The sequence below is a fragment of the Camelus ferus genome, chromosome 6 (assembly GCF_009834535.1).
Source record: "Camelus ferus isolate YT-003-E chromosome 6, BCGSAC_Cfer_1.0, whole genome shotgun sequence".
Taxonomy (NCBI): domain Eukaryota; kingdom Metazoa; phylum Chordata; class Mammalia; order Artiodactyla; family Camelidae; genus Camelus; species Camelus ferus.
In genome coordinates, this window is record NC_045701.1 from 70048217 (window position 1) to 70073175 (window position 24959).

At 52.4% G+C, this 24959-nt stretch overlaps 1 protein-coding gene across 1 annotated transcript in view; it reads right to left on the reverse strand.

The window, feature by feature from the left end:
- The window catches only part of LTBP2 (latent transforming growth factor beta binding protein 2), a 100600-nt gene extending 76103 nt beyond the window's left edge, over window positions 1-24497 (reverse strand). Inside the window, 3 exon segments of the mRNA XM_014558981.2 lie at window positions 3377-3623; window positions 17055-17125; window positions 23769-24497. Coding sequence (XP_014414467.2) covers window positions 3377-3623; window positions 17055-17125; window positions 23769-24247 — 797 coding nt within the window. The 5' untranslated portion in view covers window positions 24248-24497.
- Window positions 24498-24959: the final 462 nt, after the last annotated feature.

The window sequence follows — 24959 nt, forward strand, 5'->3', positions numbered from 1 at the left end:
TTTGGCACCCAAGCCCCTATGCCTCCTCTCCACCCAAGTCCCCATGGCAAAGAGAACCAGCCCACTGATGGCTAACATGTATTGAGCACTAAGCCGTACCTGGCGCCATACTAAGTTTTCTAATCACATGGTCTCATGGTCTATTTCATCTGCTCTGCAATACTATCAGGTGGAGACTGTTGACTCACAGAGGTTAGGGCATTTGCCTCTAAGTCCAGAATTGGAACCCAGGATTATCTGAATCCAAAGCCCGAGCTCAGACCCTCACTCCTCAAGGGGTGGTCCATGGACCAGCAGCATCAGCATCAGCTGAGCCCGTGTTAGAGATGCTCACCCCAGACCTGCCAAATCAGGAGCTGCATGCTGACCTGCAATCAGCCCCCAGGTGATTCACATGCTCCTTGCAGTCTGAGAAGCATATGTGTAAAGCATGTTTTCCAAGGCCTGCTGGTCCTTGGTTGTTGTAACCTCCTCCTCCCCTAGTCCCTCATGGCCCTTCCCCAGCTGCCTGCCTCTTGCTCCCCAGGTGGAGAGGCTCTCTGCCAAGTTTGGGGAAGAAGCCTGGACCTGGGGCTCAGAGGCAGTCTCCAGGACCCTGCAGCCAGCCCAGGCCACAGCTGGACAACATCATTCCACATCTGGCTCACTGTAGGGCTTGCTGCCTCCTGCCTGAGACTCTTCTGGCTCCTCCCTCTTGTCTTCCTTTTGAGACACAAGTCTCTTGGCCTCTGTTGAGTGCTCTCCTGAAGGTGGCCTCTGGCCATCAACAGTCCCTGCCGTGTCTCCCCTCCCTGGACACTTTGCACCCTCCTTTTGCTCCTAGAATGCCCTCTGCATAATGTCACTCCCTTTATCTGGACACCAAGGGCCTGTCCAACTTGCCATTAGGAGAGAGGCCAGTGGCTGCTTGGGAAAGCTGGCCAAGCTCACAGGAAATGTCTGACACCACCAGGCAAGCAGGATTTGGCCTCCCAAAGCAAAACACAGCTGGGCCGACTGAGGGCCGCTCGGACTTTCCCAGATTTCATGGCACTGAGGCGCCAGGGCAGAGAGAGAGAGAGGCTGGGCTGGCCTGGAGGCTGCAGCTCATTAAAAACATCACAGTAGCCCCTGGCCAGGGAGCCTGTGAAGCTCAAAGAGGACAGCCCTGCTGTGGGCCGGAGACCTCACCCTGGGCCTTTGTCCTCCATTGCTTCTTGCACACGTGAAGCCTTCCCTGGGGGCCCGAAGCCTCACATAACTCCTCTCCTCCTCCCAGCTTCCTTCTCTGCCTAGCATTGAGTCTCATCCATTTATTCATTCAATTTGTGTGGATTGAGCACCTCCAGGATGCCAGGCACAGTGTTAGGCACCAGGGACACGTTCAAGAAAAAGTAGGACGCAGTAGTCCCTGCTCTCAGGGAGCTCCTGGTCCAGTGAGAATATGCACAGACGGCCCTGAGGCAGAGTGGAAAGTGCAGCACTGGGGACATGGAGCCTCACCTCCTCTCCTTCTCTGTGCAGCATTGGCGGGGGTGCCCTTGGCTCCAGGTATGGGATGACGGTCCAGGACCACGTGGGCCCTTTGTTGGGTAACTCTTCAGTTGGGACCAAGTAACAGAAAGCAATGCAGTTTGAGCACTTTCTTCAATCTAGGACTGCAGGAGGAGCTGTGGGGAAATCCACATTGTATGAAAAGGAGTTGCTGCCTTCCAGGGCGCAGGCCACACAGTCTGGTTGCAGGCGCGGGGCACAGACCCACAGGGATGTGTGTCAAGTGTGCATTGCAGGCGGTCATAGCTTGGTGGAAGTGATGGAGGGCGTGGTTTGGAAGAAGTGGGCCTGGGCCTTGAAGAATAGCGGGAGCGGGATAGGCTAAGAAGATGGGGCAGGGGATGTAAACAGCTCTACTCAAGGGTGCAAAGGACAGGATGACCTGCCAAGCAACCACCCCAGCACTCACTTGTGCACGCACACAGAGGATAAATACACTGTAAGATGAATGTATCCCACAAGCCAAGAAAGAGCTTGCAGGGGGAAAGCCAGGCTGGAAGGGCTCTGCTCCCACCTTGCCCCAGGCTGGCCCTGGAGCTGCCACCTCTGGGGCGTCTCCAGGTGCCTTCTCAACAGGCCTACCCACTTCCAAGACCAATCAGAACAAGTCTCAGGTCCGGTCCACCTGCTCACAGCCAATCACAGGCAGTTCGCCCAGCCCCCGCATTGTCCACCTGGCTCTTAATTCTGCCCCTCTCTCTGCCCCAGCATCCCAAGGCCTTGGCCAAAGGGTTTGGCTCTTCTGGTTTTGACCTTAGAGCTCCTAGGCCTTGACCCGAATTCATCCTTCTGCTTTCTCTGATCCTGGCTGCCCTTGGAAAGCACCTGCTTGCGTGGTCCGGGCCCTGGAAACCACCTTACCAAGACCTTGGTCTGCTCTTGTCCCGACCTCACCTCTTCCCCTTTGGAGTTGCTGGACGACCTCAAGCTCCTTTCCTTTCTCTCCTGAGCTCTCCCTCTGGGAATCTGACCTCGAGGTCAGCCTTCTCTCCCTGGTTCTCCCAGCCTCATCCAGGAGAGCAAATCCTTTTTCCCCTGAGTTCAGCAAGACAAAGTTCAAACATTTCATAAAGAACTTCCTAAGTAGGAAGCAAATGGAAAAACTAACGTGAAAAATCAAAAGGAAAACACAGCCCCTAGAAATGGACCAGTTTATAAAGTTCAGATTTCTTGTCCTGAGTGAGGAAAAAGTCTAGCCAGGTTTGCTGGCAAGCAGGCTGGGGAATCCTGCCTGTGAACACCCCACTTCCCACTTCCTTTCCTACCCTTTGCCCCCATATGCCTTCTTGCCCTTCCAAGGAGAGAGGTTAGTGCTAGTAGTGAGTGAACTGAAGGGGTCTTTTCTGGCAGAGGAGTCTTTCCTGCATCACAGGGACCACAGGCAGAGAAGGAAGAGGAGAAACACTTATAGAGTTTACCGTGTGCCAGGCACTGCTCTAAGAGCTTTCCTCATACTAACTAATCTAATTCTTGCATTCTTGCAACAGTTCTGTGAGTATGACTGTCATCATTGTCCTCACCTTACTGATGAGGAATCAGAGAGATAAGTCACTTGCCCAAGGTCACCCACCTAGGAAGTGACAACACCAGGATATGGAGCAAGAGAGCCTGATTCCAGGTATGTGCCCTCCTCCGCTTTCTCCCAGGACTTCCCACCTCTGCTGTGCACCCCAGCCCACCAGAGCCTGTGCCAACCCCAGCACCTGCTCCACTGCTTGCCGTCCCCGGAAGGAAGGACCTTCTGGCCTTCTCCACCAAGGTCTTCACCAAATAGGCCTAAGGAAGAAGCCCCTCTAGAGAGGCTGCACCCCAGACCCAAGGTCCCACTGAGGAGGGGACTTACCTGGCCGCCGCCGGCTGTGGCACTGGTGGCCGTGTTCTGGGCGTGGTGCTTTCTCTGGCCACACTGCTCCTGCGCAGGTTGGGGGACCCCTCAGCTGAGCGTCGGGGTGCCGGCCTGGCGTTCTGGGGGTCGAATTCCTCCTCGGGAATGACCTCTTCGCAGCGGGCTCCTCGGAAGCCGGAGCGGCACACGCAGAGCTGGGGCCGGCTGCAGGAGCCCCTGTTCTGGCAGGGCGGCTGACACACGGCTGGGGAGACAGGGAGATGGTGGGGTTCACCTGTCAGCATCAGATGAGCAATCAGAGGCTGAGTGACCAATCCCACCAGCATTCCCAGCAAAACTCCCTGACATCACGTTATGCATCCACTCGAAGGCTCCCTTTTTGTTTGTCTGTCCCGCTGAGGACCCGGCTTGCTGTTATGGCTCCCTCTTCTCTCTGCCTTTGTGTGTGCTATGTCCCCTCCCTGGAACTCTTTCCCACTCCTCGCCACTTACCTAAGTCCTACTGTTCCCTCAAGCCCCCCTCCCCATCCCTGATGACCTGTCTCCAGCAGCTGCTCCCTCCCCTGAACAACTAGGAGCCCTCACCATGCACAGCAGGCGTACTCGCTATGCCATCATCAGCATGATGGGTTTTTTATGTCTGTGTTTCAGCTCCCTAGCTAATATGGTCAGCACCTCCAAGTGTAGTGACTGTCCCTTACACTTCTTTGCCTCCTTAGCTCCTAACATATGCCTACCAATGACACAATCATTATTGTTTTTATTACGGCAGCTAATATCTATTCAGTACTTACAATATGCCAGGCACTACGATTTGCATACACTGTCTCATTCAAGCCTAAAACAATCCTATGGAGCAAATGTGATTATGATTCTCATCTCAATGCCTCTGAAGCTCAGAGAGGTTAAAAGACATGCCTGGGGTCAATGGTGGATCAAGGATTCGAATCCAGGTCTGTTTGACTGAAAAGCTCAGGCTCTTTCCACCCCACTGCCTCCCAGCAAGGCTCAACCATCTCTGAACCTTGGCCTGGAGCTGATAATAAAACAAAAGGGATCTGTTGGCTTCAAGTCAGCCACCTAATGCACCCTTGTGTGGGAAGCTGCACATCACAGGTTGGCTTTGGTGGTGGAGATCTCAGGATCCCATCCCTCCCAAAGCCCAGTCAGTCTCAGACTGTGGGAGGATGTTTACTAGCTCATGCATTCATTCAGTGAATATTCACTGAGCACTCACTACATGTGAGGCTTGTGGTAAAAAGCATCCCACTCTCAAGAAGTGTACTGTCTCACATAGAAGCCAGGACATAAGTCATGTGATAAGTGTCAGCCAGAGCCTCTAACCAAGGCTGCAGCAAGGAGAAGGGAAAATCACAGAGGGCTTCCTGGAGGAGGTGGTGCCGACCAGAGACACAAAGGGTAAGTAGATTGGGCATCATGTCAACCAAGGGTAACCTGCGTACTCAGGGGAGAGTGGGGCAATGACAGGTCTCACTGTAGGATTCCAACCATGAGCTGGATCCTAATGCCAGAGCATTTTCTTTAGTGCCTGGTTCCAAGGATGTGGTGGTGGCAGACTCCCAGACTCCAGATGAACAGATCATGTCAGAGAATTGTAACCCTAAACACGTACCCAAACAATAAACTGCCACCATGGCAGGATTCTGGCCTATCACCTGGCTGACACTCCACCTGTGCAGGCAGAGTTAGCCCCTCAACTGCCTGCCAAGCCCCTATCATCACAATTATCACCACTGGAGACATGGTCTGCTGGGACCAGCCTAGCAGCCAAATGAGGGCCAGAGAACACTGGGGAAGCAGGTTTGCCAGGATAGGTGTCTGCCCTGGTTTATCTCAGACAGGGAGTAAAAAGGGAAGGCCTGAGTGGTTTCCAATGCAGACCACAGACGCTGCCTCATTCCTAGCCTCTTGGACCTACACCTCTCTGCTGGCCAAGCCTGGCATGGGTGAGGGGAAGGTCACACATCCTCTCCTGGTCTCCATCTCACTTCCACCTTGGTCCTTGCCTTTAAGATGGCCTTTCAAAACCAGTCTAGCTTCTGTCCTTCCCCTCCTGGGCCCAAGAATGGCCCATCCCTGACTTTAACAATAAGGGCTTTCACTCTCTAGAAACCCAAGACCCCACATCTTTCAGGCCGAGCCCTGTGCCGTCCTATGACTCATTTACTTCTGGTTCTCCCTTATTTGCTAATACCTCTGCACACATTTAGTGAGCACCTTTTCTTGGTCAGATTGGGTGCCAAGGGTACAAAGATAGCAAGACTGGTTACCATGTGGAGGAAGCTCTGCCCAGTGGTGGGTTCTCAGAACCATGGAAGCCCTTCGTCACCAGGTAGTTAGGTCCTCAGTGAGGACCAGGGTTGGCAAACTTCGGTTGCTAGAACAAATAGCTCATGGAAAGTAGGTGGGTGGGGGGAAACTATACAATTGGCATTTAAATATGCATATAATATCGTGGTCCATAAAAGTTCTAAAAGGCTTCCAAACCAGCCAGATCTGTTGGCAGGAAAAACCTGCTTGGGAAGATAACCTTTCTGGACCAACCATTTATGAAACTGCACAGAGGCCAAATCTGCTAAGAGAGGTCCTCCAACAAGTGTCAGGATTTCAGAGGTTTTGAGCCAGCTCTCACCACTTCATTTGCATCCTCTCCTGGGTTGTCTTCACACATCTCAGCAGGAAGCGATTTTCTCACTAAAGTGTTCGAGCATTTTGTTCTGAGCTGAGCATCTGCATGGTGGAATTGTAGTATAAACTCCTCTCTTCTCTCTCCAGTCCTTCAAAAGCCACCCCCAAGAAGCCCCAGATGGTGGCTCCAAGTATGTATCTATGAAAGGGGACATTCTTAGGACAGTTTTTACTGGTCTGCCATAAAACCAGGAAAATAAAGTTCCTGTGACTCTTGTAATGGTATTTTATTTTGCATTTAAAAAGTGTCCTTTATTTTGAGATTATGTCTTTCCTACTTTTTTGGTGTTAGAATGTTCTTTTTTAATTAAAGATGACAGCAAATGGTAGTTTGCTTTTCTAATATCTCCACTTGGCAAAATGAAAAGCTGGCTACTGTACTTTGGTACCTAAGATGTTTTCGGATATTTACTGGTGCATGAAATCCAAACGTTCGGAAGGAACCCTTTGGGAGAGAGGGGGCAACAGTGGTCATGTGCCTTTTGTTTAAAGGAGAACTGAAGCAAAACATTCCTAAGTCAAATGAGCAAAGATTTCAAGACTGAAGTATCAGAAAGGAGATCAGCCATGGCAGAATCGCCTGTGGCAGGGGCTGCTGCATAAAGCAAGGGAGGAAATGCCAGGAGACCCTGGAGAGGCAGTTTCTGCAGTGCTGTGGGAATTTTAGGAGAGAAAATTCCCAACCATGGCGGGCTGGGCAGTCTCTGTGTTTTGCTCTTGGAACCTCATTCTTCCCGTTTTCCCACAAGAGCAGAGGTCATGCCTGATACTTGAGAAATCAACCCAGGATGGGTCTATGGCTTTAATGAGTCTTCGTTGATTGACTGATTATTGGTGAAGGGTTATCAAGCATGATGCCAAGATGCCCACGTTTAGCCATCGAGGATGCACTCGACCCCTCCCTTTCAGAGGCCAGCATCCTCAGAGACCAGAAGGTGATGCTGTTCCCAGCCTCCCTGTGCCCACTTGCCAATGCCAGTCTTCAGCCATTCATAATTTGGGCTCCTCCTGAACCCTGGCTTTTCCACACTTCCCTGGCACTCTCTTTCTCACTGAGGATTGGACATGTGGAAATTTTCAGCTTTGGGAGTTCAGCTCTGTGGAGTGAGCAGGATGCCAAAAGAGAGGGGAATAAAAAGAAAACTCCCGAAATTGCATGGAAAGTAAGAAATAGAAGGCATCGTTCTCCCCAGCCCCCACCTCCTGGCTGTGCCCCCTCTACCTTCACTCTGCTCCAAAACAGTTGAGCAGAAGTTAGCTCAGATTTTCCACACAAAACTCCTACCTTTGAGAGGAGACCAAACTCAGAATGGGCAGGCCTGGGGGAGATTCTGGAAACAGCCCCCACCATGCAGGCTGCTCCTACCATCCACTGGGAGACTCTGTGACCAGCTTCTTGGTAGCAAAAAGAAGATGAGGTTGGGAGTTAGAAGGATGTGGTTTGACCCCAGCTCAGCCACGTTCCAGCTGTGTGACCTTGGGCAAGTCTCATCTCACTGGGATGTCTCAACCAGTACCTCAGTTATCTCACCCGTAAAATGAGTCTGACAATTCCTGCCTCAAAGAGTTGTGTGTCTCAACAGAGATCATGAATGTGAAGTACGCTGTACTCTGTGCTATCCAATACAGTCTGATGCTGTAGCCATGAGTTATATTTAAATTTAAATTGATTAACTTAAATTAAATTTAAAATTCACTTTCTCAGGTGCACTAACCACATTTCAAGGACTCAGAGCCACATGTGGCTCGTGGATACCGTGTTGGATGGCAAAATACAGAACATTTCCACAGAAAGTTGTATTAGACAGCATTGCAAAGCTTAAAGAAGAGAACAAAACAAAACAAAACAAATCACACCTCCAGTGGCAGAAGCAAGAAGGCTTCTGAACTTCTCTGCCATGACATTTTTCCCAGGGAAGGGCAATGACAGTGCAGGCCCTGGTCAGAGAGATGGACCAAGCACTGTGGGGCGGAGGCAAGGCTGTTCTTCAGGTGTTAAATACAGCCAGTCCCCTCTCCACCTCCTCCCACCCCCACCAGGCAGAGCTTTTTCTCTCTCCTGGGACCTAGAGATGCCTTCTCCCTCCATCAGCTATCCATTAGATGAGGCACTGACTTCAGGGCAGGCCCCTTAAGCCTGTGCCCTCCTCCGAGGCCTCCAGCACCATGCCCTGGTGTCTGGCAGATGAACCTAGATTCCACATTAGACTCTGGGCCCAGAACCCTCACACCTGAAGCTCAGCTGCTCCTCAGATTAAACCTCCATCTTTCCTAAACTCTGTGTCAGTGGGACACTAAGAACCTCCCCACTGAGCTACTCGGTACCCACCTCAGGACCAGCCTTCCATACCTAGAGGCCTTTGCAGGCAGGACAGGCTCCTACCACCTTCAGTACTGATCACAGCCCTTCCCTGAGCACCCCACCTTAGATCCCTACCTGGAGGCCTCAGTTTGCCCCTGGAATTCACTTAACTGGGGTCTATCTCTGGCCCTGAGCTGTTTCTCCACAGCCTTGACCTTTGATTTCCACGGAGAAGGAACCCTGATGTCAGAGCTCTCCAAGGCCAGGAAATCCCTGCCTGTCCCCCACACACCCTCAGAATCCACCAGCGAACTGGTCTTTTCACCCCCAAGCTCTGTGCAGAGGCTGTGTTCCCCAGGCCCCAACTTCAGCCCTGAGCCTCCAGGCTGTGAGAGAAGTCAGGTCCTCAAGGGCTCACCCTGCTCCCACCACAGCTGTGCTGGGGCTACAGCTCAGGACGGCTGGAAACAGCACTGGGGCTCAGGGGCCAGCCAAGCACCGGTCTCCAAAATAGCAGTTGTGTTCACATAAAAGCCTCTAATGAGAGAAAGATGCCGTTCTTGGCCCCTTGCGCACACTCTGCAGACACCGTCTGGCAGGCCGAGTGGGCCTCTACCGTTTGGCGGCCGGAGGGGAGGAAAGGGAGGTGTGAGTCAGACCTTGGCCCGCAGCCCCTCTGCATGGACCGCCCTGCTAATTGCATTAACAAACGCCGAGATGCTGGGCCAGTCGGGGGCCAGGGGCCAGGGGCTGGGGCAGAGAGCAGCCCCAATTCCCACAGCTCCAGCAGGCACGAGGAGGGAGAACACTGAGCAGGGCTGAGGCCTGGGTTTGCCTTAGCTCCTGCCGTAAAGCAGAAATCACCTGTCCTTCCCCATTGCAGCTCCAAGGGCTTTGTTTGGGAGGAGGCAGGGATGTAAAAGCCAGAGTGCCAGAGAGGTCCCTGGAGATGAGAGAAGGATGGGGTGGGGTCTTGGAGCAGACCCCTTCAGGAAGAAGCCCCTGGGACCCAGTCTTTGCCAGGGGAGCAGCTCCAGGGCATGGAAGACAGTTCTGTGGCTGACAGGGAGCCATCCAAGCCCTTCTGCAGCTGCACCAGCTCCATGCCCAGGACCCAGGAAAGTCAAGAGGGAAGAAACACACCCTTCCCACTTACAACTCAGCCAAGGCCAGGGCAGAAGTGAGGAAGAGAGAGCAGCCTTACAGTCAAAGAGACCTGCATTTGAATTCCAACCCCGTGTGACCTCAGGCAAGGTTCTTCACCTCTGCGAGCCTCAGTGCCCTCATCTAGGAAATGATCGTGCATCCAACATTTACTGTTTGTCTAGGATGGTAAGCAAGACAGATACTGTCCTTTTATTCCTGGAGCCTCCCTCCAGTTTAGTCAGAGAGACTCACAGAGCAAGTAACCAAAACAAGCACAGGGACAGAAATTGGGATATGAATGATGGAGGAAACAATCAAGGGCTGAGACCCAGAATAACAAGGCTGGTGGGGACAACTCTAGACAGAGTGGTTAGGGGAGCTTGAAATGAAGACTGCAAAGAGGACAGGAGCCAGCCACCCAAAGAGATGAGGAAAAGCAAACACAGGGAGAGCGGCATATGCAAAAGCCCAGGGGCAGCACATTCCAGGAACACAGGCTGGATTTGGTGAGTGAGAGGCTGAGAGAAGAGGCTGGACACCATTGCCACAGAAAGATTTAAACAGGGATGTGTTATGACCTAATTTATAGAGAAAGAACTGGAGAGTAAAGCGGGGGCAGTGGGAGCAGTCATTCGGCTGCAGCAGTCACCAAGGAGAGTGTGCTGGTGCCCAAGACAAGAGAAGCAACAGGGGGGCGGGGAAAAGCAGACAGACCCCCAAGAGATTTAGGAAGTAAAGCAAACCGGGCTCAGTGATGGACTGGATAAAAGCCTGAGTGAAAGGAGGGTGTCCCGGATGGTCCCCAGGTGCCGGCTCGAGCATTCCAGTGGTGATGACTTTTAACAGGGTGGGTAAGACCTGGGCAGGGGAGCTGGCCCAGAGGGAAGAGAACCACGAGCTCGCTTTGGACAAGCTGGGATGGGGATATCTGGGAGGCATCAAGAGCAGATGTCGAGGAGGCAGTGGGACGAAAGAAGTCTGGAGGTCGGAGGAGAGGTCTGGCTGAAGATGTATATAAATCTGGGCGTCGTCAACCCAGAGACAATGTTTACATCCATGGGAATGCATTAGATCATTCCAGGAGCAGCACAGTGAGAAAGAAAAGAAGAGGACACAGAACTCAGTCCTGGGAAACCCGACGTTTAGTTGCTGGGTAGAGGAGAAGCACAGCCAGGGACACAGGAGGGGCCAGGATGGACAGTGACGTGGTGGCCACTCACATGAAGGGGGTTGAAGTGTTTAGCGTGGTCCCTGACACAGAGCGAGCATTGTCACTCATTATTGTTGCGTGTTAATAGTCTGGCACAGTGCCTACTGGTGCTCAATACCGGGGGGGGGGGCAACTAATGCTGGGCTTGCTTCCCATGACCCTCCTCCTTGTGTGGGGGATTTGGAAGATCTGGAGAAAGACCAGAGGCAGCCCGACATTAAGATGTTGGGTAGAAAAGGAGAAGCTAGCCAAGGAGGTGAGAAGAGGCCGTGGGAGATGGTGGGAGGAAACTACCAGCTCACCTGTGTGGTCATTTACCTGCTCAGTCCTTTAACAAACATGTACCATGTAGGCACTCCACCGGGATGAATAGGACACAGCCCGGCTTCAGGACCCGCTGGGTAAGAGCATCTCCTAAATTCTCCTTTGAGAAAAAAAACTTGGGGGCACACACTACTCACCAGGAAGATCTAAGGTGCCCCTACATGGTGTCGGGAGAAATGGGCAGCATCTCTTGCTAGGACTGTACTTTTCATGTTAGTTGGGTCTCCACTGAGGTCATGTGATTATTCCCCTTAGTGTCTTCCACTTTCCTCTCCACCACTCCCGCCAACTACTGAGTCTCATAGGATGGTTCATCCAGAGATGAGCCACATGCAGGCTCAAGCCTCTGGCTCCTAGCAGTTCCTAACCAGTCAGTAAAGAATCTGCAAATCCTACTTCTGTCCTGACCCTTTTCCCTAACATTCGTTCAGCACTTACCATTATGAGGCCCTGGGGCTGATTTCCCTACATATATCTCCTCTGAAGAGTCTTATAACATACATGTACTAGTCTGATCTGCACTGGACATATGGAGAAACTGAGGCTCAGAGCACTCCAGCAGCTTGCTGGAGATCACCATGCTAGTAAATGATGGAGCAGGGTTTGAACTTGGAGTCTGGTTCCAAAGTTGGGGCTCTTCCCTACCTGGTCATAGTCTTGCCCTGTGGGATGGAGTCATTTATAGGTCTGGGATGGGTGGGCCAAGGGAACCCCCTCAGGGAGGACAAGAAGAAGCTCAGGTCAGGAGGAATGGGGTCCTCACAGCACTGAGACGTGGACCTGAAGCCACGTTGTTCTAATGGCTCCATGTGCACAGAGGCTCAGGACCAAAGGCAAGAGCAAATGCCCAGGCCATTCCAAGGTCTCCTGAGCACCATGGGGAGTTTTCTGAAAGAGTCGATGGACCCGGGGCAGCAGAAGGGCATCTCTCAGCACAGACCTGGGAAAGGCCCTGTGTAATTCAGTACGTACTTGTTCAGCCTTTTCCTCATATCCAACGAACACTTGCCATCAAGCTGCATGCTGGGGGCCGTGAGACACAGTCCCTGCCTTCAACATTGAGGCCAGACGTGTGTAGATCACACAGAACACGCCAGGCCTTGAGCTAAACCTTTATCCTAAGTTATTTCATCGATTCCTTACTATTCTGTGAGGCAGGGACTAGTATTAGTCACCTTGTACAGAAAAGGAAACTGAGGTACAGAGAGCTTAAGCATCTTGCTCAGGGTCTCATAACTAAGTGATGGAGCCGGGATTTAAACCCAGGCAGGTAGCACAGTCTCTTGGATCTAGATTAAAATCACAGCTAAGCTCACCATGTGCCAGGCTCTCTATACACACTTGCTCGTTTCCCAGGAGCATGGTGTTAAGCCCTGTCCTCTGGAACAGGCTACCTGGATTCACACCCAGACTCTGCTGATTCTCAGCTACATGACTTGGACAGTTGGTTAACTTCATCTGTAAATGGGGATAAAGATCAAATCTAGTTTGTAGGGTTGTGAGGACTAAAAGTTAATAACAAAGTTCTGACCCACAGTAAGAGCTACAGTGTTTTATTATTATTAATCCTCAAAAACAGCTCTATAGAGATTGTTATACCCACTTAATGGATGAAGCTCTGTGGCTGGAAGAGAGCCAGGCACTTGCCTGAGAACACAGAGCTGGGATTCAAATCCACAACTCCTTAAATCTGGCACCAGACTCTAAAGCACATGCTCTTAATTTTGAACCTTACTGCTGGGGTAGGGGGTGGGAGGAACAGTAAGCCACATAGCCCCCTCCTCAATAGCCTTCTGCCTTCCCCCAGACAGCCTCAGCCCCTGTGCATCTAGCCTGAGATAAAATGAGAAGCCAAATGATTCTTCACATCCTCTTCCCCAGTGTGAGCTTTCAGAAGCCCCCCAAGGGTTGTGTGTCTGTGTGTATTGGGGCGAGCCAGTCTGGGAAGACTGGACAGTCTTCCAAAACCCCTAACTATAACCCCACACCCTACAGTCCTTCCCCTCAGCTGAGTGGCCAGCAGGCCCCAGTCAGCTGCCTCCACAGATACATAAACACACAAATCGTGTAACAGAGCTGGCAAAGCCGCAGAAGGCAAGGCAGGTACAAGACCGGAGGAGGAGAGGAGGCCCCGCTCCAGACCCCGTCAGGGTGCAGGCAGGAGCTGGGCTTCCAGCAATGGACACCTGCAGACACAGTGGCTCCCTGAGGTCCAGTGACTGGACAGGTATGAAGAAAGGGGCTGCCAGGGAGATGGCAGGTGTGTCCCAACAACCAAGGATTCTGTGAGAGGAGGCAAGGGGGATCAGGGGGTGGCCCAGGGGACAAAGGCCATCAGTCCCTGTGCGTAGGCAGTGGGTCAGACCTACAGATACCTGGGAGAGACTGAGTCCCCACACTGTTCTGGGACTAGACTTCATTCTTGGTAGGTGAGGGGGTGTCACACTCCACTCCCTGTCAGGTCCCCCTCTCCTGCCAGACCAGGGGAGGCCCCTCGCATGTGGGAAACCACTAGGCCAGAGCCATGAGCATTTCTCTGCTTTGGCAGTCTCAGCCCTAGGCAGAAGGGCAGCTGTGGGGAGGGGACAGGGCAATGTAAACCACAGGGGACACGGGAGAGCCAGCTGACAGGGTGTGGAACCAAGAGCCCCAGACTTGACAGAGCTCCGGACCTAGTCATCCAGGGCCAACACCCTACCGCCCACGTGGTTCTTGTTAGGTTTATTAGCAGCAAAATAGCAACAAGCAAACAGCACTGGGGCCAGCTAATTAGCACACAGACCTTCAGTGGGCAAGCTGACTTCAAGTGGGAAATGCTAACGCCCACTGGCAATTCCTCCAGGATCTCCGCCAGATTGCACGCCAGGGTCACGGGGACGACTGGGGAGCCGCGGGTGAGAGAGCCAGGGAGAGAAACCACGGGGCCGAGGACCCTCCGGGTGGTGTGGGTACTGACAGCAGGCTGGAGCAGCTCCCACTCGGGGCACAGGGGTGCATATACACTTCGGTTCGTCAATCTGCAGACTCATCCAATCTTGAGTTTCCAGTGTTGAAACTCCAATTTGGCAGAGAATGATGCTGGAAAGTCATGAGCCATTTAGGAAACCGAAAACCTTCAGGGATGGAGGGCCGGAGTGAGGCCCATGCCCAGACCCCTTGGGCAGCTGGGGAGAAGCCCCACCCCTCTGAAGCCACCCTCTCCAGCTTCAATTTAAACCTCAGCAACACTCTGTGCTGAGCTCACTAGAACTTATGAACCCTCCTCCTCATCCCCAGCCCCAAATCCCTTCCAAAGCCTCCAGAGGCACCCCCAATCCTCAGACCCTGCTACTCAAAGTATGGTATAGGGACTAGCAGCATCAGCAGCCTGTGGGAGCTTGTTAGAAACATACTCTCCAGCCCTGCCACAGACCTGCTGAATCACAATCTGCACTTTAATAAGATCCCAGAGGATTCATGGGAACATTCAAATTTGAGTAGGGACCCCCAAGGTGGATCCTCCTATGACTGACCCCAAACTCTGCTCAGTGGTCTTCAGCCCTGGTTAGCATCACCCACGGTGCTTTACAAACATACCACTGCCCAGCTCCCAGCCTCCAAGCTTCTCCTGAGCATAAACTCACTTGGCTACCCACATCCCTGGCTTCTCTGCCCAGAGGAGTCATGATCACAAGTCCCAGATCCTCCTCTAATGAGCTGTGTGATCTTGGGCAAGTCATCTGAGGCTCACTGTTCTCCAACTTTAAAATGATGAAGAGGGATCTTTCCCCTAACTCTGCCTCCAGCCACAGAGCACCTGTCCTCTCAGAGTGCCCACTAATCTGGGTTCCCTGAAAAGAAAGAATTTTTAGGCAGAAATCTGATTTGCTGTTTGTTGATGAGTCTGGGGTTTTGGTTTCTTTATCTGGAGACCCTGAGACCTAAGTCTGTCAGCCCTTCATCATCAGACTGGGAGACAGCAGGGCCATGAGGCCTGAGGTAGAACCAGAGGCTTGGTGAGCCAGCATCCCCTGCCCCGCAGGAATGAGAGCATCCTCATCACGTCTCCATCTTATCCCCAACTCAGGAGGCATTAGGAGAACTAGAAATGAGGGCATCCTTCAGGGATGGGAATACAGGTTTTGTCATGCACCTGGATCATTTGCTGTCAAACCCTCACACTGAAAAGGGTTTGTCCTTGGACAGGAAGAGGTGCTGGCAAGACTGAGGCTTTACAGCTAGGCTTAGGGCAGAGGGTAGTGGCAGCTCCAGGAGGAACAGCTGGGCAGAGCTTCTGGCACTGCCATAAAGACCTGGGGGCTGATGAAGGCTTGAGAGGGGCCCTGGGGTGTGAGAGAGAAAGACGCAAAGGGCTCCATGAAGCCCTCCTCCAATCTGTCATCCCCTGTAGGGATCCCAGACTCCAAAAGGCCCAACCTCAGTTGGTGCTGGGAGGGAACAAAGCCCCATAGATAAGAATATGAGGTTTGGGGTCAGACAGCCTAGATCCAGCCTCAGTTCCAGTACTCAGAGGACTGTCTCCTTGGCTGTGTTTCCTAACCAACCTGAGCCTCAGTTTCCTCGATTGTAAGTGGGATGATCAGTAATATAGGATTATTGAGAGGCTTAATTAAGATGATGTATGTGAAGAGCTTTAGCACAGTGTTGGGCATATAATAAATCCTCAGCTGTTAGTTAGTTGTAGTAGTAGTAGTGGTTGTAGTAGTAATGGTGGTGGCGGCAGCAGCAGCAGCAGCAGTAGTAGTAGTAGTGATGGTGGTGGTAGCAGTAGTAGTACTGATGGTGGTAGTAGTAGTACTGATGGTAGTAGCAGTAGTAGTAGTGATGTTGGCAGCAGTAGCAGTCATAATGGTGGTAGTAGAAGTAATAGTAGTAGTGGTAGTAGTAGTAGTAGTGATGGTAGTAGTAGTACTGATGGTAGTAGTAGTAGTGATGTGGTAGAGGTGGTAGTAGTAGTACCGATGGTGGTATCAGCAGTAGTAGTAGTAGTAGCAGCAGTAGTAGTAGTGATGGTAGTAGTAGAAGTAACAGTAGCAATGGTAGTAGTAGTGGTACCGATGGTAGTAGTAGTAGTGATGGTGGTAGCAGTAGTAATGGTGGTGGTAGTAGTAGTAGTGATGGTAGCAGGAGGAGGAGTAATAATGGTAATGTACTACCATACACTGCCACCCCCAACTCACAGATGTAGAAAGTGAGGCCCACAAAGACAAGGTAAGATATCTGGCAGCAGGATGTAGTAATTAGGAAGAGGGACACTGGAGTCAGGTTACCTGAGTTCAAACCTGCCATTTCCTGGCTGTGTGATCTTGAGCAAGTAGCCAGTCTGTACCTGTTTCCTCACCTGCCAAACAGTGGCTCTCCCCGCCCACAGGACGTGTGAGGTGCACCTTGCACAGAGTCAGTGGCTCTTGTGCTACTGTTACCACCTCCGATGACGCCATCAGTGGAGGCTTGGGCACAGAGAGACCTGGCTCCTCCTGCCTTGCTCCTTGGTCCCCATGTAACTAACATGACATCTCTCTTTTTCCTCATTCGGGCCAGCCTGCCAGGCTTCAGAGCCATCCTGAGGAAGACTGCTCCAGACACGGGCTCAGAGCCTGATCAGACCATCCCGGCAGATGCCATGCATGCACTATTGAGTGGGGTCCCCCTGAACCCTGGAATGTGCAATGCAGAGGCTCTGGGCCAGGCATGTTCTACAGACCACTGAGTGCATGGGCACCACGGGGCAAGTTGGGGATGAGCCCCAACACAGCAAGGCAGCAGGAAGCTTGACAAACCTGCAGGGGGATTTTACGTGAGAAGATGTTTTCATTTGGGGGCATTTGAAAATCTCCCTTCCACAGCACGTTGCCTCTACCCTGGAGAGGGGCTGCCTCCTCAGGAGGCAGACTGGGGAAGACACTTGGGCTCCAGGGTTCTAGAGTCACAGTACCTGGCCCACCTCGAGGGAGGGAGAGGGAGGATGGGGCAGAGGCACTCACGTTTGATACAGTGGTTGGTACTGTTAGCCGTGGTCCATCCCGGGCAGCACTGTCCCCCGCAGACATTCCTCCTGTGGGGCCACCAAAACAGAGTCAGCAGAGGGTGCTCAGAGTGGGACTATTCACAGAGCCGCTTTGATGGTCCTGCCCTCCACAGGCAGGACCTGGAGGAAAACTGCCAGGCCGGGCACTGTCCCCCATCCCTAGGGAGGCCGCGTGGCCCAGGGGCGGGCACCTTGGGATCCTTCACATCTAAGATTGAATCCTGACTCTGCCATTCTCTGCGTGACCTTGGGAAACCTGAGCCATCTGTGCAAATGGAAATAATAATACCTGCCTAATGGGGTTGCACTGAGGATTAAACGAGATAGGGACATAGAGCCCTTGACATGAAGAAGGCACTCCACTGGGACAGGGATCACGAAGATGATCAAAAAGCAAGTCCAGAGTGGTTCAGTCACTTGCCAAGGCTGAACAAAGCTGAACAATAAGTAAGTGCCAGAGCCAGACTCAAACCTGAGCTGGCCCAACTCTAAGTCAGGCTCCAACTCCACGTGGCCTCTCACCAAAAAATAATCACCACAGCCCTTGCCAACAAATGCTGATAATCCAAGAGAAGCTGGAAAACACACAGAATAGACTTAAGGACGTACAGAGGCATCGCCTGCCAACAAATGCTGGGAGGAGCCTGAGCCCTCAGGCAGGTTGGTGCATGGTGAGACTGAGCACTGAGTGGGAGATGGAAAGAACCAGGGCTCCAGAATCTCTTTTTCAGAGGTGTTTTAGAAGGTTGCAAGCTGGTAGGAAGATGGGGCTGGGAACTTGGGTTAAGCTGCCTCTGCAGGGCAACACACTTTTTATTTGGGTGGGCTGATGGAACTTTGTTGATGTCACCCAACTCACCCAAACTCTGCCCTCAGGTGTCCAGTAAGGTCCCTGCAGCACCAGTAGCTTTCACCTATACTGACTCTCAATCTAAAGACCCAAATGCCCAGAACAGGGGACTTCCCAAGAAGGGCTTGTCTTGGAGAAGACGTCTGGGGCCCTGACTCCTTGGCTCATGCTGGACCTGTCTCTAGCATCACAGACCTCATCATTACCATCAGAAATTGTCTACCAAGCACACACTGAAACTTGGGGTGAGTGGGGTGGCAGAGGCACAGAGCCAGAGAATGGGAGCAAAGGACATGCCAGGGGGCCATTCCTGTGACATCTGTGGCCAGCATGTGAGCATCTGGTCCTGCTTAGGAGTTTATTTGACATTTGTGTGGACCCCAAAGCTTGTGTGGTTTTTGAAACCTTCGAAACATTCAAAATAAATTCCTGCAGCTTGAAAAAGCTGAGACCCATTCCTGGTCCTTTGGCCCAAAGCTGTGGGGAGCTGCCTCCCAAGGAGCTCCCAGAATGTTCTCCCAGCCAAGGGCTGTTCCATTCCAGCCCCCTTGAAGCCTGTCTGGACTGCTGCCTTCAGCAGCTTCCTTGGTTCCATGAAGCCCTCCTCTCCATCAGGGCCCAGGTCACTGGATTCTGGGGAAGGGGCTGGTCCTCATGCCCAGGACTTCTGAGTGTGTGCCCTGGTGGGAGGAAGAAACTACCCACCCATTTGTAAGTCATCACCCCTTGTGGTGCTGACAATGACTCTTAGAGGGCTGGGAGGTCTTTGAGAGGAAACACTGCTCCCTGGGAGTTTTCTAAGAACTGGGGTCTGTGGTAGCCTAGATAGCACAGACTGATGGGCCTGCCTGGCTGATAGGTCATGGTGTGGAGCCCAGCTCAAGGAGGCCCTGAGCCAGCTGTCACCCTAGGTGCTCTTAGGATGGTGATGGAGCTGACCGTAGGAGGGCAGCAGCTTGGTCTGCCCTGTCTGCCCTTTCTGCCTATGGTAGAGCCCTCGAGGCCATTGGGGCCACAGTGAGAACCTCAGAATCAAAGGCTGCCGGGCAGAGGGGTGCCAGATTTGGGCTAAGAGGGTACTCAAGAGAGATGCAGGTACCCAGTGGAGGCCCAATTAGAGTCTTGAGTACAGGCCTGCGGAGGTGTCTAGCTGGGAGATGACTATTCACTGTGCTCTGGCTAGCTGGAGAGAGCAAATGAGCCTAACTAGCCTAACTATCGGGGCAAATGACTCAGTGGTTCTGGCTCTCTGGAAGATACCACTCAGAGATTATATAAGTCCAACCTTCCAGGCAACACCACTCAGCAAACATTAGCCCAATATCCGGCATCATTGCCCAACCCTTGGGGACACATCTGGCTAACAGCCCAGGACAGCTGCTGTTCCACCTGGAACAAATCTGATCATACTGGTCCTTTGTTAAGAACTTTTCAAGGCGGGGCAGGGGTTGGGGGGTGGGGGTGGGAGGGTGTAGTTCAGTGGTAGAGAGCATGCTTAGCAAGCATGAGGTCCTGGGTTCAATCCCCAGTACCTCCATTAAAATAAACAAACAAACAAACCTAATTACCTTCCCCCTCCACACACATACACACACACACACACACACACACACACACACACACACACACAAACCTCTTAAGGCTCTCCATTGGCCTCTACAAAGCCAATCAGACCCCACCTGCCTGTGTAGTCTAATTGCCCCCATCTCCTCTCCCTTATCTCTATGACCATCCACAACCAAAGCTATGATCCTCCAAGAACAGAGGGTATACATGGGCACATTTTGATGCCTTTGCTTAAACTGCTCTCTCTGCCTAGAATGTCTTTCCTCTCCTCTTTGCCAACTGAAATCCTTGGCACACTCCAAGACTTCCAGATCAAATGTCACCTCCTTCATGTAAAACCTCCCCTGACACCTACCCAGCCCTCCCAATTCTCCATGTGCCACACCATTTAGTACTTGTTGATGTATGCACCTCCATCTTGAGTATCTTAAAGGTTCTTTCTTATTCCCCTTTGTGCCCTTAGCGTCTAACACAGTACCTGACGTGTAGTATACATTCAACACTTCTTTGTTTCACTTAATTCAGTGTTTCCAAAAAAGTGGATGAATGACACTGAGGGTAGGAAAGAGGGTTTTAGGTTTCCATAATCACAACATGCAACAATGCCGAATCACACAGTGAGAAAGTGATTCCTTTTTAAGTAATCTTTCTAGTCTGATTAGATCAGTGGGGGAGAATCTCTGTCCAAGGTTGGGTCTTCATGCCAGGTCCCTACTCCAACACTTGCCAATCTCCCTTTCCAATGGAGAGAACAGACCACAGGGTTGAGCTTCCTACAATAATGGTATCTGACTAGACTTTAAGAACTTTTAGTTTCCATTTCAGTTTTCCTACAGTTACCTTCTCTTTATGACAAGTGGTGCTATTTTCAACTTAGGATAGTGATACAGAGTGTCCTTGAAATTGAATTTATTTGTGTAGAAAAATGAGTCAAGCACTGTTTGTAAAACCAAAATATGTAACTCATCTAAAGGTCCAAAATCAGAAGGATGGATAAATAAACTGGGGTATGTTCAGACAATGGCATAATAGCCAACAGTTTAAATGAATAAACTTGGGCTGATTATATCAACATAGTTAAATCTCAAAAATCTAATGAGAGGAGAAAGCAAATTGTAGAAGGATAATGCAGTATGGTATCACTTATCTAAGTTTAAAATATGCAAAACAATATTGTGTATGTTATGGGTGCATGCATCTGTAGTAATAGTATAAAAACATAGATTGGAATCATGGGTAAATTCAAGGTAGTGATTAACTCGAGGGAGAAAGGAAGACAAATTTATAGAGGATATTTCAACTAAAAAAAATTAGAAGCAAAATATTAAGGTTTGAAAAAGCTGGATTGTTGATTGTATTACTTTCATAACTTTTGTAGGTTTGTATAAAATTTTATATAAAATCTTGTTACTTTAATAGTTTATAAATGTAAAGAGAAATAATAGAACAAGAAGGAAAAGATAAAGAAAAATAATTATGAAAGTGGTATGCTGTGAGGCTGGGAAAAAAATGCCTTAAAAACTCCCCTGTGTGCTGTACACCAGAAACTGACACATTGTAAACTGACTATACTTCAATTAAAAAAAAAAAGGTTAAAAAAAAAAAAACTCCCCTGTGGACTGTAAATTTCAAAAGAGTAGAAATTGTTTCTGCTCTGGTTACGCTGAGTCCCAGACACCTAGCACGGTGCCCAGCACATACTTAAAATCCTCATTGTGTGCAATAAATCCCCGCTACATTGCAAGTTCCTGGAAGACAGAGGACTGTCTTGGCCACTGCTGTATCCCCAGGGTCCAGCAGAGTGCCTGGCATAGACGAGGCCTTCCAAATATTTGTTGAATGAGTGAAGAATCCTCCGTAGTCGTGATGCAATTCCAAGCTCCACCAGCAGGTGGCACTTAGTCATTGCCCCTGTGCAATCCACAAGGCAATTGCCAGAGAGGTCAGCCTGGCCAGGAGCCATCATCACACAGAAAGGACTTGGGTAGAGGAGGCCAATGGACAAACCCATTCCCTCTTCAGCTGACTTGAAGTGGCTAGCTGGAGTGCCAGAGGAACCCACTTTTACCAAAGCTGCAGAAAATAATCTGGGGGAGGAGCCAAACCCAGGACATATGATGTGTTCACCTGTGCATGGCAAGTGCTTGTGGGTGGCACCAACGCTGGGTCCTTACACACCTGTGCACACCTACCAGCCTTATCGTGGTGAAAATCTGCTTTGCTCGTCACCACCTCACCTCACAACTTCTAACAGTGCACCCTCCCACCCCTACTCCACTATCCTGCCTTCCCCTAACTCCCATCTGAACGCTGACAGCATAAGCTCCTCCATGATCTGGTCCAACTGATGCCTCCAGCCTCAGCCCCATGGCTCCCTTACACCAGGGTGCAGTCCTGCTGCTGGGCCAGTGCCAACAGTGAAAAGCCCTTCTCCTTGGACACCACTACATCTTTGGGCCCCACTCCTGCCACCTCCCCTCTGCTTCCTCATATGCTGCCCATTGAACCCCAGGGTCTCCAGCTCACAGAACCTCCTTTTCCTCTGGGCTCGTCAACCACAACTGTCCATGCCTTTATGCTTAACATAAAGCTTCTGGTACTAGAAAGCATGTTCACAGGTTTGTATCTGTTCAATTCTCCAACTCAATTTGAGGTAACTGAGTTGCTCTCCTGCCAGGAACAGTGCCTCTGTCTGGGGCCACGTCCCCTATCCCATGCTCTACACACTGCTCTGAGGAAGCACGTATTCACTTGCACCAGGCAGGACAGGAAAAAAACTGAAACCTGGCAGATGCTCCATTACCACTTGCTGACTGATCCTTTGGGTAAGAGACTTTGCAGTGCGTGGCTCTACTCTCCGTCTTAAGCCGGGCCCTCCATGGTCAATGGGGAGTTCATGCATTCATTCAACAGATACTTAACAAGCATCAACTGTATGCAGGCACTGTTCTAGGCACTGGTAACACAGCAGTGCACAAAACAAGGCCTCTCTTTTCAGAGAGCTTACATTAGTGTGGGCTGGGAGACCAGACCATAACTCAGAAACAGAAACATGTCAAATGGGAATAAGTGCTATGAAGAAACATAAAGCAGGGTGAAGGGAGAGAGAGAGTGGGGTAGGAGTAGTTACAGAAAGCCTCTTAAAGCAGAGATTTGAATGAAGGGAGGGAATCCTGCTGAAATATAGAAGAGTGGAGGAGGGGTAAGAACGTCCTCTGGAGAAGAACTGGGGGTGCAGTGTCCTTCATACAGTGCACAGGGGGACTGAACCCAACTGGCAAAATGGCCTGGCCAAGGGCTGCCAGGTTCCTTCCCAGCCTCCTGGATGGTTCCTCCACCCAGCGCCCCACTGCCTGGGGCTCCAGTGCCCTCCAATCTGGAGACACCTGTCATAAGCAAGACCAAGTGGCCCTGATGCCATAAGGATTCTTAACTGGGGATGAAGGTTGCTGGGAAGCCTCCCCATGCTGCGAGAGCTCCCCTGGTAAGCAGTGAGTGGTGCCCAAGGAGAGGAGAAAAAAGGCAAATCGCAGGGTTGGGGGAGACATAGCCCTGCAAAGTGTGCCAGTCGCGCTGACACCTAGCTGCAAGGGCGCACACACAGACCCACTCCCCCAGGTACCCACAGTGATGCAGCCACATCGCGGGCAGGCTTCCTGCCCAAAGTGCCCCCAAGCCCACGCTCATTTCCGCGTCCAGCCATCCGCGGGCCCAGACCAACCTGTGCCCCAACCCATGCACTTGTCTCCACGCTCAGGCTTCGCTTCCAGCCCCCTTCCTGGAGATGCATCTGTTTTCGCACTCTGGAGCCTCCCACATCCTCCACCTACTGGCGCTTTAATTCCGCTCAACTGCCCCTGGGCCTCCAGCGCCTGGAACGCCCACCCTGCTGCTCCCAGGTCCCTTTCGGATCCCAGCAGCTCTGCGGGCGTCTGCGAGCGCCGGTCAGAGGCGGGCTGGTTGAGGGAGGGCGAAAGCACTGGCACCTTGGGAAAGGATTTAACGTCGGGTCTCAGAGAGCTGGTACAAAAGGGTATCGATGGTGTTTCTCTTTTCTCTCAACTCTTTGAAAGCGGATCAGATTGAACCCCAGCTTCAGGACCTCGGTCTGTTTCCTCGCAGTACTGAGGGCAGAGGGACGAAGGGCAGAGCCCGGCGCCCTCTCCTCTCGGCTGCACATCCCTCCACGTACGAGCGCACGGGAGACCGGCCCTCGCACTCCTCAACCCCCATGCTTCCCTCACGAATGCTCACCCAGTAAGCCGTCCTCGCGCAGCCCGCGGCCGCTGCACGGTCCCAAGGCGCGGGAGAGCCGGGGCCGCCTGGGCCCGGGGTGCAGGCTGCTGCTGGCCCAAGGGCCGGCTTCTCCAAGTCTGCGCAGGTGGCTGGACTCGCCGCGGCTGCTGCGCGCGGGGCGGCCTCCTGGCCTCCGCCTCGGCTGGCCTCCTGGGGCTCCCCCAGCCGGGTTGGGCCCGCTCTGAGGGCGGCAAATTCGGGACGGGCGCTTCCTGCTCCCGGAACAGGCTGTACACCTTGGCTGCAGCCGCTGCAGGATAGCTGACCCCTGGGCGCCTCAGCCGATTCACGTCCCTGACAGCCGGCTCGTATCTTCCCACCGGGTCCCTCTGAGCATGACCCATCCCCACGAAGAGAGCCAGTGTGAGCGGCAGGAAGCTCCTCCAGGGGTTCCGCAGGGCGCGCACAGGGCAGCGGGCGGTGGTCGGAGGCCCCATGGCTCCGGGGCGACTGGAGGGCGGTGCGTGCGGGGAACTGCCCGGAGGCTCGCAGTCGGTGCGCCTGGCTGCCCGCGGGCTGCGCTTGGGTCCCTCCCAGTGGCGCGCCTCTCCCCGTCTAGGGGGCCCCAAGTCAGACTGCGGGCCGGGCTCTCCCTGGAGCTAGGGCCTGGCGGCGGGAGCTGCACGGGGCTGTGCGCCCTGAGCCCGGCGGCAGCGCTCCGTCTCCAGCCGGGCGCTCACCGCTGTTGCACCTTCCCGCCTTCTCCCCGTCACTGTAGCCTTCTTAAGGGGAACCGGAGGGTTTTATTTTTGGAAACCTCCCCCTGATTTTTCGTCTCTTTTATCCACACCATGCCCCCTCCTCGGAGGGACAGCTCAGCCCCCTTATTACAGGAGAGCGAGAGAGGAATTCCAGCAACACCCACTTTGGCACTGGGAAGCGAGCGGGCGGCTAGGGGGGTTAACCCGTGAGGAGCTGGGGGCGGCGCGGGGCCGACCCGAGGGCTGGCAGGGGAGATGCTGCCTGCTGGGACAGGGACACCTAAACCACCTTTCTCCTGTCCTGGGCAAGCTGAACAGCTGACCTGTCCCAAACTTATCTCCTGCTCCTGACCTCAGGGACAAACTCCCGGCTGGATGACCAAGGCTGCAGCCTCGAAGGTCTGAAGAAAGTCAGAAGAGGTACCAAGAACGGCGTGACAGAAACAGG